General features: G+C 40.5%; 2 protein-coding genes across 3 annotated transcripts in view; both read left to right on the top strand.

The window, feature by feature from the left end:
- The window catches only part of LOC138007657 (centrosomal protein of 152 kDa-like), a 33,623-nt gene extending 27,205 nt beyond the window's left edge, over positions 1 to 6,418 (top strand). Inside the window, exons 25-27 of one of the 2 annotated variants that reach the window (XM_068854692.1) lie at positions 827 to 1,002; positions 1,836 to 2,026; positions 3,589 to 6,418. In XM_068854692.1, coding sequence (XP_068710793.1) covers positions 827 to 1,002; positions 1,836 to 2,026; positions 3,589 to 4,427 — 1,206 coding nt within the window. In that variant the 3' untranslated portion in view covers positions 4,428 to 6,418. The remainder of the gene's footprint in view (positions 1 to 826; positions 1,003 to 1,835; positions 2,027 to 3,588) is intronic. The other variant, XM_068854694.1, reaches the window with a different exon arrangement.
- A 2,213-nt stretch (positions 6,419 to 8,631) lies between these two features.
- On the top strand, positions 8,632 to 16,818 carry LOC138007656 (uncharacterized). The gene is made up of 2 exons (XM_068854691.1): positions 8,632 to 8,808; positions 15,732 to 16,818. The coding sequence occupies exons 1-2, from the start codon at positions 8,739 to 8,741 to the stop codon at positions 16,286 to 16,288; spliced, it is 627 nt and encodes a 208-aa protein (XP_068710792.1). The 5' UTR covers positions 8,632 to 8,738; the 3' UTR covers positions 16,289 to 16,818.
- Positions 16,819 to 17,238: the final 420 nt, after the last annotated feature.

Here is a 17,238-nt window from a genome sequence, read left to right as displayed (position 1 = left end):
AGCTGTTTAATTTTAACAATGCTGTACCTGTCGAGTGTTATGAAGGCGAATGTTAAGTCATGGAAAGATAACTGACAGTTGAATCTTAAATTTCAGTTTGAAATTAAATATGGAACACAATATTTGTCAAACTGTTTTGCATAACATTTTTTATCGTAAGTTTCAAGGATGAAACGGAAGGTAGTGAAGATCGTAGGGTGGTTGTGTGGGAGCCGATATGCTGTGTAAGCTACTTGTGAAATCTCCTATTTTTCTCCTATTTTTTCACGTTTTTTCCAATTTTTTCCCTATTGTTCGATTTCCTATCTTCTTGAGCTGATGTGCTGCTTGACACCCTGCACGTTTCTGTGGTAATTTTATGGCTGATTTACGCCTAAGTATAAGTAACATGCGCGGGCGCATTGCGTTGTTGTTGTTGTTGTTTAGTGTCTGTTGTGATAGCCAAAGGTTCTAATTATAAAAAACGTTATTGATTGTGAGATGAAAAGAAGGGGACACTTCTGAAATCATACACAACGTGCATCTCGTTATCCTGCATTTCTGGACATATCGCACCTTCAGGGGAGAGGGTGAGTATTCCCCAAGCCGATGCAGGTAGTCTACCCTCTCATTTACTTGCATTGACAATGTAGACTGTGTGCTTCGTGCGTGTTGCTTGTGAGATGAAACAGAAAGGGGTCACATTGTGAAGTCAAACATAACGTGCCTCTCGTTATCCTCGTTATCATGCATTTCTGGACACCTCGCACATGTGGGGGAGGGAGTGAATATTCCTCAAGCAGTTGCAGGTAACCCACCCTCTCATTCTTTTGCATTGTGTTTATAGACTGCGTCTCAAGTGGACAGTGGTAGCGACTTAAGTTTCAGCAGTGTCGACAACGTTCCCGTCACGCGTGGACTTGAGGAGCTTCGTGGCCATTACCTGGACACCATCGCTAGGATAAGAAATGATGTATTGGATCATGTTAACCAGACAAAGGCTTCTGCAGCAAAAAAGATCAGGTATAGATTACATGTTTATAGTGTCTACGCACGAGAGAATTATTTTTGCTGAATATCTTTGCATCTTCCATGTCACGGTATGTTCCAGTGTCTGTCTAGTTTATTTTTTTGATTTGCGTTTCAGAACTCTATTCTATAGAAAACTCTGTATACCCCATTAAATTGACCATTTTCAAATTGCTTTAATCTCCCTCCCAAAGCTTTTTTTATTGAAACAGGATCCGCTTGGTCAGAAGCCGTTTCATGCCATTTCTAAATTCATCCAACTGAGCCTTACAATGACTTAAAATAGCTGACGCTTTAAAATTTGGCCGATCCGCAACTTGCAGTTGACCTCTTCCATATCTGCCCATAAGTTTTATTTCAAGTGTGAACGACAATTTTCAAGGGAGACTCGCTTAAGTGTCTTAGACAGCCTCCACAAACGTTTCGAAATATGGTAATGGCCTATTTACACACAGAAAAGTCGTAGTTGTGGCATTTCAAAGACCCCATAAATTAAAGAAACCCCTGCAGAAAATTCTACCTCACATGAGTGACCAGTATGTGAATTCTTCTAACAATTTCAATGAAATGCCAGTCACACTGGTATTGAGAGTGAAGATTGTTATCAGCTAAGAGGTGTGATCTTGGTATAACACTAAATCCTCATGACTAACTAACTAAGAAATATATGGCACTAGTTAGGAGAATTACGGTTTCGATCTTGGGAATAAAAAGGGTTAAGTGCATGCCCTTACTGTCTGTCTGTCTTTCTCTTTGTTTGACTTTTTTTTATTCGATTTCCAGCTTTTCTACTGTATATCTGTTGCAAATTCCGTCTATCCCATTAGGTCTGAAGTGTTGAAAGAGCGACACTCTACAGCCAAGAAGCTTCGTAAGTACTATCTACAGTGTCTCAAGCAACTTCTTGAGGAAGATCGCGTCGCGCTCGAAGGCAACACTTCCCCATCCAGCAATGAAGACAAATTGAACAGGATGGCTGAAGCTTTGAGGGCATTCAGTCCCGAGAGGGAGTCTTCTGGTGAGTTGTGTACCTTGATACTTCATGTATCCCTTATTGACTATTACTGTATAATATTCATTAATAAAAGCTGGATCATTGGATAGAGCGGTTTTCAATTGAGTGTCGAAAGTAATTAGGGAATTGCTTTGGTTTATGATTTCTTCACTCAGTGATTGGTTCAAAGTTCTCGCGCCACTTTTTCAACCAATCAGAAGGGAAACCAAAACCAATCGTGGCTCGCGTGTGCACATTTTCCCGCGCTTTGTGTCGGCTTCGTGTAATTACTTCTAGTTTTGATTGGTTTACCGAATTGTATCCGTCCTTTTTGATTGGCCAAAGCAATTACTTTGGTTTTGGTTTTACGACACTAATTTGAAAACCGCTCTAATGCAATTCAAGAGCTTTCATTGGCTTAGCCATGATTATGGTATATCAGCAATTATTAAATTCTCATCCTCGGATAATGCATTTCGCGTGATCGGATTGGTTCACTCAATCTCGGTTATCAGCGCATATACCTTAGTTTGACCTTATATGGTAAATGATTGCGATAAGCGTTACTAAACTAAAACTTTTTTCGCCGGAAAGCGAAATTTCTCTTTGAATAAAGCCAAAAAAGAAAAAAAAACCTTTTTTGCGGAAAGTTTGGATCAATTCCGACGTTTAGAAGTACGCGAAAAGGCAAGAAATGTTTTTGTGATGAGCGTACGTCTGTCCGACTACAAGGTATTACATGATTTCGCTCGGATTTTCTCGCTTTTTTCGCTCGTATTTCGTACTTCCAAATTTTTGGAGTTTAAGGAATTTAATAAAACAATTATTCCATTCGCGCTTGTTGGATATGAGACTGGTTATAGCCAACTCGGCGCTACGCGCCTCGTTAGCTATTTACCATCTCATATCCAACGCGCGCTCATGGAATAATTGTTAAATATACCATGCTCTGGAAAATGGTAAGCGCGGGCGTCATTTTTGGGGCATTTTTATTTTCATTTACGTTTTGGGGGCGTTTTTAATAAAACAATTATTCCACTTGCGCTTGTTGGATATGAGGTGATTATAGCCAACTCGGCGCAAAGCGCCTCGTGGGCTATGTATTATCTCATATCCAACGCGCGCTCGCGGAATAATTGTTAAATATACAATAATACGCGATACATAAAGTACTTAACGGTGGTCAGCTTGATTTGTCAGCTTGTGGACTCTTTTAATGAGAAGACCGTTTCCAGGTCGACCACATATGCTGAATAACTTCTCACAGAGCTGTGTGAGTTATATGTTTCTACGGTTTTTTGTCGTTATCCGAGAAGACTTGGTCTTACCACCTGCAAGTGAAATAACAAAGGAAACATTTCTCCGTAGTTATAGTTATGGGTATAGTAGCCGGCTGGGGTTCGTACCCGCTCCATCCTTCAGGAAAGTCTATTACAGGCTCTCGACTGAGCCAACTGGTAATTGTTACGTACTGATTACCTTAAGCGTTGAAGTGACGCCCAACTGAGGTCTTTTCGTGACATGTGTGACACAAAGACATGGTAAAATACACACTGCGTAGCGCTAAGGAAGTGTTTTGTTCTTAGGACAGTCTTCTCACCAACTGGATGCCGTTAATAGCTTAAATTCACCTCGTTCCGGCATCTTAAAAGTGCTGCAAACTTCTAGCGAATCCGACATCCGGGAGATTGCATCACCATCGACAGTAAGGACTGCGGGGAGACCTCGTGACAGTGGTCCTGATGGAGCCAGCGATACAGGGCCAATCACGGCCAAAGAGAGAGAATTGAGCCCTATGATAGATCAGAGGTTAACTACAGCGACAGCGGGTGGCTTTGGCTATGGTCAGCAAAACCAGGACCACTTTATCCCGGAAAAGGACTTGGGAGGTGTGATCTCTGAAAAGACGGAATGTATTTCGTCCAGAGACGTGTCGGTGGAAACAAAGGCTTATAACATGTCGAATCCTGAACTCAAGCATTCTGTAGTCCGAAGCAATACCCGGAACGAACATGAACGTGTTTCCGTAATGTTAGATGATAAAGAAAGATGTGACGCCGCACCTTTTCAACCTGAAATTGCTCGGAGCCAAAAGCCGCTTCGGCTTCCGTCATACAAGAGGAGTGCACCTTCGCCGGCTTTTTCCGTCAAGTCGTATGAATCTGATCAGTACAATGAGCTTCCTACTGTTATACATGTATCGCAGAAAGAGTCTACCTCCTCCAAAGTCGGTTACAAGGGCATTGCTGCTCAACCAACAGAAGATGTAGCAACTCTTGCTCCTATGTCTGACATGCGCACTCGATTATCTTTAGAAAATAGGGTAACACAACCTGTAACACACAGCAAAAGGCATAACAGCTCCCCTGGGGTACCCTCAAAGTCGCACGTGGATGTCAAGCTGAAACGGGGCATAAAATCTTGATGCTCTGTGTTGTAGCCTTTCCTAGAACTGTCGTCGTCTAAGTAAAGAGAAAGTTAAGCTTAGCCAGTGCGAAAATCTGCGCAATTCAACCCTTCGTTTCCATTTTTAATCATCAGCCATCCCTTCGGACCCTCCACCACCAATTACTGTGCGGAACAACGTGGGGGGCACCTTGGCTTCCTTGCGCAAGTCTTTGTACCACGGTTCAAATTTGAAGGAAATAGTAAACTGGTGTCACTTTTTGGAAAGGAAACGAGAACAAAGTGTTGAATGCCGGGAGTTCTTAGCTTCGATGTACAAAATAGATGCGGCGACAAAAGTGAAAAAGACAGTAGTTACATTCTAATACCGTGTTTGGCGTGAAATGTGTTCGTTTAAAGCCTGTTTGAAAACATGATTTCTCCCAGGAGCCCAAATTTCTCGCCATAATTAGCATTTATTTGCAAGTAGAATGCGAGAATTAACTTCCTCTGTTAATTTGCTGCTTGCTTTTCTGGTAAAGAGAGTCAAATGTTTTAGCAAGTGTGTTGGATACTTAGAATCAAATCCTTAACTTTCAACCATGTGAGCGAAAATCTCTGGAGAAACAGGTATCACCAACTTTAATACTTCCTCTCCATCATCGTGGCGGCTGCGGTCTCTCGTGAAAGGAAAGGATAGGTCATTTTACAGCTGCTTTCTTTTTTCAGTATCCTGTCCAATGAATCGCAAGCAGGCTGTAGGTGACCTTGTAATGCTTTAGACCTGACGCCCTCTGTTTTGTAGGGAATGCTGTTTTAATGCTGCGTACTTTGAATTAACAAGAGAAAAGAACTGAGGTCTTTTTCATTAAAAGGCCAGGGCGTTGCCCACACAACTGTAGACTGGTGGATTATCCAGAATCAGGAGCCCATGACTGGGAGCCTTCAAATGCATTATATCCTTGAGTCAACCATTGCGCGTATCTTTCTATTTTTAGAACTAATCCTTCAGCAGGAAACTCACATTTACAACAATTTACATCAATTTGCACAATTTGCATACATTGTTTTTGCTATTTTTGTCTTTGTTCCACATTAACTTTATTCTGATTGGCCATTCTAAATGGTGTGTGCAGAGCCGAAGAACTCGTGGCGTTCTAAAAATAGAAAGATACGAGCAAAGGTTGACTCATAGGGCTTGTATGGAAGAGGCAATCTCCTACTCATGCGCTCCTTCCAGAATCATTTTCAATATCTTAGCACATAGGGGCAAAATTACTGAATGCTGAGGGCTTTTTTTTTCTTAATCACGAGAATACTTTTGTTAATCAAGAGGTCATTATTACTTGAGTCTGATTGGTTAACAGTTGCTTATCCAGAGCAAGCGAAATTACAAGAGAACTGACTCTGATTAAAATGCGTTTTGTCCACATATCACAAAATACATTTTAAGCGCTATTTCTGTGGAAAGCAATGAGTTAACTTGATCCGAATGAAAACGTGTTAATTAAGTTGATTGTCATTTGTCGCGGCATAGACCAATTCGGCTAACTCGATGTTGTACCCAATTCAGGTCCTTTGGGATAAAACGTTTTGTTCCATATATTTCCATATGAATGCTACATTATCATGCAAATGAAATACACCAAGAATCTTAACCCCGAGAGATTTGGATTGGGTACAACATTGCGTTAGCCGAATTGGCCGTCTATTTAACGGGCTGCCCTCAATAATTTTGCTCTTAATGTGATATAAACGTGTAATCGCAATGTGCCCTCGTGTTAATTGCCCGAGTCGCGATTTTGTGAAAACTTTGAAAATAATCCTTGAATGCCCTTGGGCCCTTGCGATTACATATACAAGACAAACATGTGTGTATGCTCATCATTGTCACCTTGTTCCAAAATGTGTTTCCGGTAAATGAGAGCATTTGTTATTTCTTCGATAATGTGTGATGAATTTACATATGTGTTAATTGCGAAAAGACAAGGTAACAAGTACTGTACATTGCAATAAATCTCAGAAACTATATCCTGTTCGCACTTGAAACAACAGGAAAAGCCCAGCTTAGCCTTACTCCGGACTTATCAAAAGACTGAAAAAGAAAAACTCAGTATGTCTGTGTGTTTCATCTCTTTCATTCTCAAGGGTAGCCTTTTCATGAAACTTGTGTTTTAAATTGGTAACCGTACGCAGAAGCACAACCCTTCGCAAGTGAAATTAAAACAAGTTTTTTCCCCCGTGAAACGATGAGTTTTCGCGAGTGTGAAAAGACCTCTTTCATAATGGCGGCCATAATGCTAATAAGCCTAACTAGCCTCGCTACGACGAGCAAATTTGAAAAGAATATTTGTTTCAAAATGAGGGCAGTAGGTCTAATTAACATGAAGACAAAGAATAGAAAAGTGGTCGCCATTTATGAAAGTGGTCTATACAACGGTCTTTTCTGCACCATCTTTTGCGTGATCCCACAGATGGAAGAGGTTTTTACGTTACGTCATCGACGCATGTTGGTGGACGAAAACTTTAGCCCCCTTTGTTCGCCCACCAGCAATTGTACATCGCAGCATTGTTATCTGTCTCTCTAGAGATTGGTTGTAAACCACCCATTAAAACATGACTTCAATGGAGAGAATAACACAGACGTCATGATGCGCTACTTTCAGTCCGAAGAGGAGAACAATTACATTGAAACCGGTTGTTCGTTTGCGCGCCACTTGGCAATATTGTCAGGCGATGTCATGCAGTTTTTGATCGGCACTTTGCTCCGAGCAAGTTGAAGGTTCAGATTTCGCAACTTAATACTTACTGTTTAAGTCCAATGGTATGCCTCAAACTGTAATTAAACTGTGAACCTTCTCCATTGATAACTTTCGTTCTTTGGAAGGCCCTTGAAATGGATTTGAAATCATTAATTTTTTCGAAGAAAACTTACGTGCGGAATCCAGAATAGACAGTATAGGTGGTTTGCAAACCAATCTCTAGAGACACAGATAACAGTGCTGTAATGTAAAATTGTTGGAGCTAATGAGACATCTGTTTTCGTCCACCAACATGACATCGATGACGTAACGTGAAAACAACCCATTGGCGAATGGAGATGTATTTATATGAAATGATCTTTCACGGTGTTCAGCGGAAAACCAGTTGCGCTTACTGCTAAGGAATTCTGGTCTTGAATTGATATTTCAACCACCTTACAGTCCTGAATTTAATTCTAGTGAGTTTTGTTTTAGGTCGATGAAGGCATATTTTAAGACAACACGAACAAGTTTTCAATTGACTTGCGATAATTCAAGATTTGCAGACAATCACGCCGGCGATACATTGTGGATTTGTTGTCTAAAAATTACTTTTTGCACAGCCTCGCGAATCCTACCCAATGGAAACTTCTTTTGCCGTAAAAGTTATATTGTAAAAAATAGATTTGAAGTTCACCTCTGGGAACGTAAACACCTATTTTAACTTGCAACTTCCTCGGAGCAAACTGCCAATCAAAACATTAACATTGCATCACAAAATAGCAAAGTGGCACGCAAATGAAAAACCGGTTTTACTGTAAGTTGGGTCCAAAGAGGAACGCATATACGATGTAAACTCGCTAGTTGATATAAATGTCGATTTCCATTAGTATTAAAAGAATGATGAAATGAGTGAGACGAGTCGTTGAGTGATTTCAAAGCTTTTTTGTTGTGACTGTGGAAGTAAATTATGCTTCAAACAATCGAATTGTTTATTGTTCCTCTGCTTTTTAAAAACGACACGTTTACGTAAAGCGGAAGAGCATAAGTTATCTTTGAGAACAATAAAAAAACGCCAGTGTTTTTGATTTATTGGGGCCTTAACTCAAGTGGCTTTGATGAGAAGTTATAAAAGTTATAGTTTTCGGCTGTCGCTCATTTTTTTGAAAATCTGCAGAGGTTTTTATACAACAAACATGGCAGTAGACAGGCTGTCCAGGCAAAGGACTAGAATTTTGGAGAAAATGTCCTAATATAACCCAAGGCTACCTTACTAAGTGCACTAAGTGTCTGGTTTATTGAAGAAACCACTCGAATACAACATGATGAGTTCGGCAATCTTTTGTCGCGCGATCTAAATGGCCCTACGATAACATCCATGGTTGTTTTGAAATTGCAAATCATAGGTAATGAAACTTAAAACCGAGAAAAAATGAAACAGAAAAAAATACCTTGAATCGCTGACTGCGTAGTCGAGTGACGTGTTACGTCACATCGCAACAGTTGCGCATGGTTGGCGCATCTGTAATTGCGTTCGAAAGGCCAAAGTCACAGAACCTGGAGTCGGTTAGAGGTGCCTGTGTGATTTGAAAGTATATGAGGGCTCCAAAATGAAGTTGACCTCATCAACAGTGGTTTATGCGGTGATATTCGGAGCTACAATCTGCATTTTCACTGAAGGTGAGAGTTTAGTGTCGGCCGGAAAATGTTGAGATCAATTGCAAGGTGATATAGCGAGTGGAAGTGCAGCTACCTGCTCTTTGAATAAGTCTATGCAGCGAAACAATTCATTTCTGTTTGGCTGGAATGACAGTCACAGGATATCAGAACGAGAAATATGTGTCCACTGTCATTATTTGTTTTGGTGGACTATTTTCGGTCAAGTTCCATAAATTCATATACTATCGCAGAGAGAGTTCGTAAGAGGCCTCATAACAGACGGTGCATTAAAAAAATTCTTGTTTCCTTATGATGAAATTCGTTGCATTCGAAAAATTAATAACCGATTAGTTTTGCGGTACACTGTCAAAGGGGTTGAAACGGTGAATATTTTATATTTCGTAACATTCAATATATATTCTATGTAGCCCAATTTGCAGGTCACAATTCCACAGTATAATTGCGAAAACCACACAATAGTGCTAATGATAACTGGTTATAGATATTTGACGCCCGAAACCAAACCAGTAAACTTTACTCTTTCGTTAGAATCGTTACGAATTTTCATTTAATGCGCCGGGACCTATCTGACTTTTTCGTAAGCTTGGTAATGCCGTTTGTATCACCAAATATTCAGTTACTGTACGTTAGCTGACACTTAAATTTCATCGTGTCGTTTTTTTTTTTTTTTTACCGTTTCTTTATTTGACATTGTACAGACAACATCTAAGTCTCGTTTTGAAAAATGGGCGATGAAAGAGATGCCTTCCGTCAGCCAGCAAAGCGGCGATAGGCTTTCAACTGAAAAATCGCCCAAAACCACTTAAAATCAATGCCAAAGAATGTGATCAGTCTTCGTGACCTTTTGGCTTTAAGAGTCCATTTTCTCAATATCTGGCACCAGCGTCGGCTTACTCTCCATTTGAAACGTGAAAAACCCTGCTCGACTATTCGGATGCCTTGTTTCAGGTGCTTGTAACTTGTCAATGAACTTGCCGGCGTTTCATGGTGTTTTCGTTCGATGAAGGCCCCGAAATTAAGATATGAAGGCATGCATCAATTTGAGGATGAACTTATGTTAGGTTTATGGGTGAATGCTGAGAGTTTTTTCGAGATTTGTTGTTTAGCACTGCTTTGAATTCGTTGCTATATTCGATCTTCTCGTCGAAGCTGAAAAAAAAAAAAAACATCTCTCTGGACCTCCCTCTGTGGTATTTTTCTGCTTGGGGAAAACTTATGGAAATTTTTTTGCTTTGAACAATTGCGCTTTGTTCAACGGCATAAGTTTCAGAACAAAAAGAACAGTACCTCGCCTTTTTTATAATTTAATTGCACGACGAAACGAAATCGCGTCTTGAAGCGAAATGTATTCGCAAACAGCGAATTTTACATCTGAACAGGATTGAGTTGACCCATTTATCAGTTGAAAAAAAACGGATTTTAGTTACAACTGAAAACTATTTGTTATTTGCGGTAGTTCGTGATCATTCCGATTGTTTTGTCTGTCGATGTGGTCGGTTAGTGAAGCACAAAAAATAAATACCTACCAAGATAAATGAAGTCTTTCGTTTGATACTTAAAGTTTCTTTCGGAGATCACAGGTTTGGAAACGGAACGCAAAACGCAATATTTTCAACAATTCCCAGTCCACCCTGAGGCAACCGAACGAAACCTCGTTGAACCTCGGCAAGGACCCGGCTCTCATTAAACTGGAAATAAATGTGCCTCAAGGCTAACGAGACTCAAGAAACATCTTGTTTCCACAGTCTTTGTTTTATTTTCCATGACATTGTTCAGGTTAAATTCATTTTTTTGGAAACTGATAGTCAGGCAAGATATTTATCCATAAGCACACATAATAACAGGAGATACGGTTACTGAAACTCCACCTCATGAGTTTGGGAGCTACAAAGTGTGTCATAAGCGGCTTCTTTTACGGGGGCACCCAACGAGAATATAGTTCAAAACCACGTAAACATAGCATTGCTAAATGTATTTTAGTATTTTAACGGTAGATATAGGCATATTTTTATCCCCTAAAAAATTTTCATCTGTTCGGATTTCCTAGCTGAAAGCCTAGTGATCCGATCATTATAGGGATCAAAAGTTACCTTTTCGAAAATTTTAGCCGGAAAAAAGGCTCCCGAAAATTCTAGGTGGCCCTTTTAGGGTAAAAATCCGTTAAAAATGGGCGATTATATCATTTTTCAGATGTTCGAAAATGCTAGGAGAGGCAGGCAAGCAAAAAATTTTACAACAAATGTTCCGAAAATTCTAGATCTCGAATCGTCTTCCGAACAGATATTTTCCGAAAATTGACGTTGGGTGCCCCTGTTCTTACGACAAACGACGGTATAATTATAAAATTTGGTTAGAATATTTAAGCTTAGAGTTAACTATTTATTCTTTTAAACTTTTTGCCCACCAGAGAGGGCGAATTGAGACGAATGTCATTTTCTGTTACTGCTTGTAAGATTAATATACCTCCGAGAAAATTCCAGAGAAATGATAGTGTTTATTTTTAGACATACGGCTAAATGAATGATACCATGGAATGAAAATAATGTCAATGAGTTGGAATTCTTTCAAACGTCGCCAGTGTTTGTCTCAAGAGTATGTTTATCAACGTATTTGGCAAATTAAAATCTCGGTCCAATGGTCGTTAGTAGTTGTCCAAAGGAACAAAGGTTTTGTTCAAAAGCCGGCTACACACAAGCAAGTTTTGGAGCTGGACAATCTGCGAGTCAGCGAGCCGTGCGAATTTCGCAATTAAGTCTAAGCACCCATTCTACAGGGGCACCCAACGTCAATTTTCGGAAAATATCTGTTCGGAAGACGATTTGAGATCTAGAATTTTCGAAACATTTGTTGTAAAATTTCTTGCTAGCCTGCCTCTCCTAGGATTTTCGAACATCTGAAAAAAGGTATAATTGCCCGTTTTAAGCGGATTTTTACCCTAAAAAGGTCACCTAGAATTTTCGGGAGCCTTTTTTCTGGCTGAAAATTTCGAAAAGATAAGTGTTGATCCCTATAGTTTTCGGATCACTAGACTTTCAGCTAGGAAATCCGAACAGATGAAAAAAATTTAGGGCATAAAAATGTGCCTATGCCTACCGTTTAAATATTAAAATACGTTTAACAATGCTATGTTTAAGTGGTTTTGAACTATATTCTCGTTGGGTGCCCCTTATTTTAAAACGGTTAGCTTTCAATAACTGTGTGAACACAGGCGCCCCAAGCTGAAAATACGTGGTGTATGCGACAGTTTGTGTATATAGAGAATTGTATGGGAAAATCACCGATCGTAAAAAAATTGTGTAAATAACTATCTCATTTAAAATAAAGTTTTCCTACCTCAAATGTGTGACCAACTTGTCTCTTTTGGCGAGTTTCGAGCCATTCTGACGCCGTTTAGTGAAGTCATCCGGAAGGCCGTTGCTGAAATAATGGGAAGGCCGGTGACTCCATCCATCGCTGGCCAGACCTCACTCCACAAATCGTTTTCTCCCCAACAGGAAAAGTCCCGAATCGCAATAAAAACAACAGTTCCATAAAGCCCAATAAATTTCACTCCAAATACGTGTGTTTCGGCGGCCGAAAGACTCGTGGCGAACGAAAACTTTGCCTTAAAATTCACCTCTTCGGCTTTCCTCAGAGGCTTGTGACCGGGTAGTCAACAACGGAAACTCGCAAGATGGTTTCAGCCTCAACTCTGATTGGTCCATTTGAATTTGACCGCGCGCTGGCAACACGACCGTTGTTGACTTGTGACTGGGCAGTCAACAACGGTCGTGTTGCCAGCGCGCGGTCAAATTCAAATGGACCAATCAGAGTTGAGGCTGAAACCATCTTGCGGGTTTCCGTTGTTGACTAACTACCCGGTCACAAGCCTCTGAGGAAAGCCGAAGAGGTGAATTTTAAGGCAAAGTTTTCGTTCGCCACGAGTCTTTCGGCCGCCGAAACACACGTATTTGGAGTGAAATTTATTGGGCTTTATGGAACTGTTGTTTTTATTGCGATTCGGGACTTTTCCTGTTGAGGAGAAAACGATTTGTGGAGTGAGGTCTGGCCAGCGATGGATGGAGTCACCGGCCTTCCCATTATTTCAGCAACGGCCTTCCGGATGACTTCACTTTAAACGGCGTCAGAATGGCTCGAAACTCGCCGAAAGAGACAAGTTGGTCACACATTTGAGGTAGGAAAACTTTATTTCAAATGAGTTAGTTATTTACACAATTTTTTTACGATCGGTGATTTTCCCATACAATTCTCTATATACACAAACTGTCGCATACACCACGTATTTTCAGCTTGGGGCGCCTGTGGTGTGAATAGCATGTTGACTCCCATTGCTCGCATCCATGACTCGCATGGCTCGCTGGCTTGTACATTGTCCTAACTCGCGAATTTTCCTTGACATGCACTTGTCAAGGAAAAAATTGACACATTGCAGAACTTGCTCATCTGTACAGACTGTCTGTACGGGTCGACAAGGAAAACTTGTCCAGAAAATTGAGAAATTGCGGGCGCACAGCGGTCTTGTTCTTTCATGAGTCATCATCAAAAAACGAAAATGGCACCCCGCAATCTCGTATCCAGAGTCCTCGGGCTTTTTGGTCAGCGGACGCTCACCCGCTGACCAAGAAGTCCGAGGATTCTGGGTACGATATTGGGAGCCCCGTGGTTTGTTTTTTTGTCGTCCGCTGTGTAATTGTATTGCTGGCTACAGTGAAAGCTTGTCAATAGAAAACTTGTTAATTCGTTCATATCAGCAGATAAGACTTGTAAAGGAAAAACTCGTCAAAGAAAATTTGTCGTTCATACACATGAGCATATGAACATTGTCAATGACACTTGTCAAGGAAAAATTTCTCGTGTGTAAAACTTTCAGCCTTCACACCTGCTTGAAAAAAAACCTTTCCTCAGTCTCCGTTTTGACTTCTCCACCAGGAAGTTTTTTTTGTATGTTGAACAGTAAATTAGACAACCAAAGACGGGAACAAATGAAAGCATTGCAATCCTCGATTCAGTTTTCTAAAGCATTTTGAAATCAAGTTTCTCAACGGATGATAGGGTAACTTTCACGCCCATATTGGTTTGGCTTAGAGCGATCATGGTTTTCCACTCGTGCAATAATCACGCTAATTCCGTGATTGAATGTGTACTTTGTCCGTCTACCAGGGCCCGGTTGTTCAAAAGCCGAGAAACGCTAATCCCAGATTAAAAATTAACCCAGGAGTTTATTTCTCTACTTCCCAAATGCTGGTCAACGCTGATATTCGGCAAAACTTTACGTTAGAAAAACAAAAATAAGCGAAAGAAACTTTCAACAAAAAGTTGAAACAAACGTTTACGCTAATCCTGGATTAAGTTAATCGGCTTTTGAACAACCGGACCCAGTTGTGCCGACCCTTAGCCTAACAATAACCTAACCTCATGATGAAATTCATGTAAAAAAGACAACTACACGAATTCTCTTTACGCTGTAATATTTTACCCATGTCGTGTTTTACCACCAACTTTAAAGGACGCATACACGTATACACCCTGTCTTACAAGAAAATGTTGGAAAATTTCTTCATTAGAGCTTTTTTCAATTGAGTGTCGAAAGTAATTAGCGAATTGCTTTGGTTTTGCATTACTTCACTCAGTGATTGGTTCAAAGTTCTCGCGCCACTTTTTCAACCAATCAGAAGTGAAACCAAAACCAATCGTGGCTTGCGCGTACACATTTTCCCACACTATGTGTTGGTTTACTGGATTGTCTCCGTCCTTTTTGATTGGCCAAAGTTATTACTTTGGTCTTGGTTACGACACTCTACTGAAACTCGCTCTTTCTCAACAAATTTGCACTTGCTAGCTAGACACGTGTGTTGAAATCCAATTTTCATGATTCAGAGAGTGACCATTTCCGTTTCAAACCAACGTTTAGCAAAATAGACAACCCTGTGTAAATATTGTGTCGTAAAATATTCTATTGTAGATTTTATCACAAGTAAACAAAAGAGCCAAATTGGTTTACGCGGTTAATACCAATCAGGAGTCCATGAGTAGGAGCTTGCCTCTCCCATACAAGCCCTACGAGTCAAACTTTGGGCGTTTCTTTCTATTGTTAGAATGCCACGAGTTCTTCGGCTCTGCACGCACCGTTTAGAATGGCCAATCAGAATAAAGTTATTGTCAAAGGACTGAGACAAAAATAGCAAAAATGATGTATGCAAATTGATGTAAATGCGAGTCTCCTGCTGAAGGGTTTGTTCCAAAAATAGAAAGAAACGTGCAAAGGTTGACTTAAATAGGGAGGCTCCTATTCATGGGCTCCTGTGCCAGTATAAAATCATTTTCCCGGCAATAAGGGAGTGGAAATTACTGACATCTCGCGGAGCCCAAAGCTCCATCAAAACATTCGTTTTCATTAAACCTCAAGATTTAAATAGTTCAAATGCAAACAAGGGTTAAATAAATCACTTATGCTACTCCGGTTTGGAACTGAAGTTACTCAACAAAGTTACAGTTCAAACACCCAACGTTTTGCCGCTTAGCAAGTGTCTTCATCAGGGGTGAAGAGAAACCGATGGAAGAGTCGTTAAATTGAGAGGGTTAAATAATATTTTTAAAAGACTGTGAATTGTTATAAAGGCATAATCTCCCTTACGCCGTTACGCGGCGTTTTACAAACAACCAAATTTTGGACAGTGTTGATGTTCATGATGAGAATTCTCTCACAACATCAGCGAGAGATCACGGTGTGGATGCCGAAGGCTGACAATGTGAGTGACCTCGTTTGCTTACAACGTTAGAGTCTCGTTCTCAAGGCGCTGATGCTTGCCAATTCAGTTTTCCATTTTTAATTATTTAAACGTTCGCTTAAACACTAACCAATTGTCATAAAAATAATATTGCCCCACGAAGGTTGTCATCAGCGTTGTGTTTTTGTGTTGCAGTTGAAACTTCAGAGGTTTACTGCTTCTCCTGTTTTGGCTTCACCGCTGAGAAACCCTGGCTCAGTGAGGGGGCAAAGTCCACTGGGAAATGCGAGGATCGTGATGGGGGCAATTTAGTGGTGCGAAAATGCACGCAGAATCCGTCTGATAAACCAATTTGTGTTAGGTTCAGAGGTAAATACAAACTGCCCCAGATGATCGGTGATCAATTAGAGGAACGTTTCTTTGAAGCTGCTGGTCTGCATTGTGCCACAACACAGCAGTGCAACAAAAAGGAATGTCCAAACTATTGGACCAAAGATGTGAGAGAAATATCAGACTGCGAAATGGTGTGTTGCGGGAGTCACGAATCCCAGAATTGCACCTTTCCGGTGCCGAGAACAGATGAGATCCGCAAAACATACAAAGCCACCCAGGCCGAAGAAGATAACAAACTTGATGTGGCTGTGGCTGGAGAGCGGAGCAGTGGCGCAAATACAGTTGAGTGGCCGGTATGGACTCAAGCTATGAGTTTTGTCTTCTTTGAGATGGGGCGGCGAATTGTGATCTGTCGATAAACTGCCAATGCAAGGAAATATCTGTTTACAAACACATTATTTTTCGTTTCAAGGTGGGAAACGCTAAAACAAGAAAGTGCTGGTAGAGCCGCCAAGTAGGTTCTACTTGGCACATTATAACGATATTTTACTGCAGTTTTGGAATGTTTATATTTCAGATTTACTCTTTCTCAATGTTCACATTTAATTTATATTCTTGGCCTTTATACCATAAGACTGGACTTAAAGTCTTGTTTTTTCGGCAACGAAGATCTCGGTTCCGACACGTTAGAGATAACTTTTTGCAATATACCAGGTGGCAGTGTATTGCTCTGTGGCCCATTCTGCTCTCACTGATCTTATCAGATTTAAGATCGTTAAACGAAGAGCTATTCTTTCAGTTACTGCGACATACAGTCTGGCAAACAAACCCTCAAACGTGCTCATACTGAATGATTTTTGGATAGTTACATACAGGAAATGCAAAATGCGCCAGTAAGATGATTTTCAATTACGTCGCGAAAGTAATTAAACGCTGGCGATTACTCCTTTTACTGTTGGTTTACATAATTTCGGCACTGAGCCAAAACCAATCACGACTCGTACGTACACATTTTCCCGCGCTTTTGTACAGCATTCAGCTTATTGATTCGAAGTCGAATTTTGATTGGTTCATTGCGTTGCTCGGGCTATCCTATTGGCCAGTTCAGGAGCCTGTGACTGGGATGCTGGTATCCTCAGATTTCGGATTGCATGGTCGTTCTTATCGTTAGATTGCTATTTCCTTCGTAAATTGAAAGTTAATTTTATCCAAACTGCCGTAGTGCAAACATTGTACATTGATTGACTGTAGTTAGCGAAAGAAGCCGTTCTAAAATGGATGGTCTTAGATAGTGATAACTCATTAATAAACCTTCGGCCATGGGCTCCTCGTTAGAGTAATTAATCAGATTTTGCATTGGTTTGAATGA

The sequence above is a fragment of the Montipora foliosa genome, chromosome 6, assembly GCF_036669935.1.
Source record: "Montipora foliosa isolate CH-2021 chromosome 6, ASM3666993v2, whole genome shotgun sequence".
NCBI classification, from domain to species: Eukaryota; Metazoa; Cnidaria; class Anthozoa; order Scleractinia; family Acroporidae; genus Montipora; species Montipora foliosa.
The sequence above is the reverse complement of the archived record's forward strand: the minus strand, read 5'-3'. Positions and strand labels throughout refer to the sequence as shown.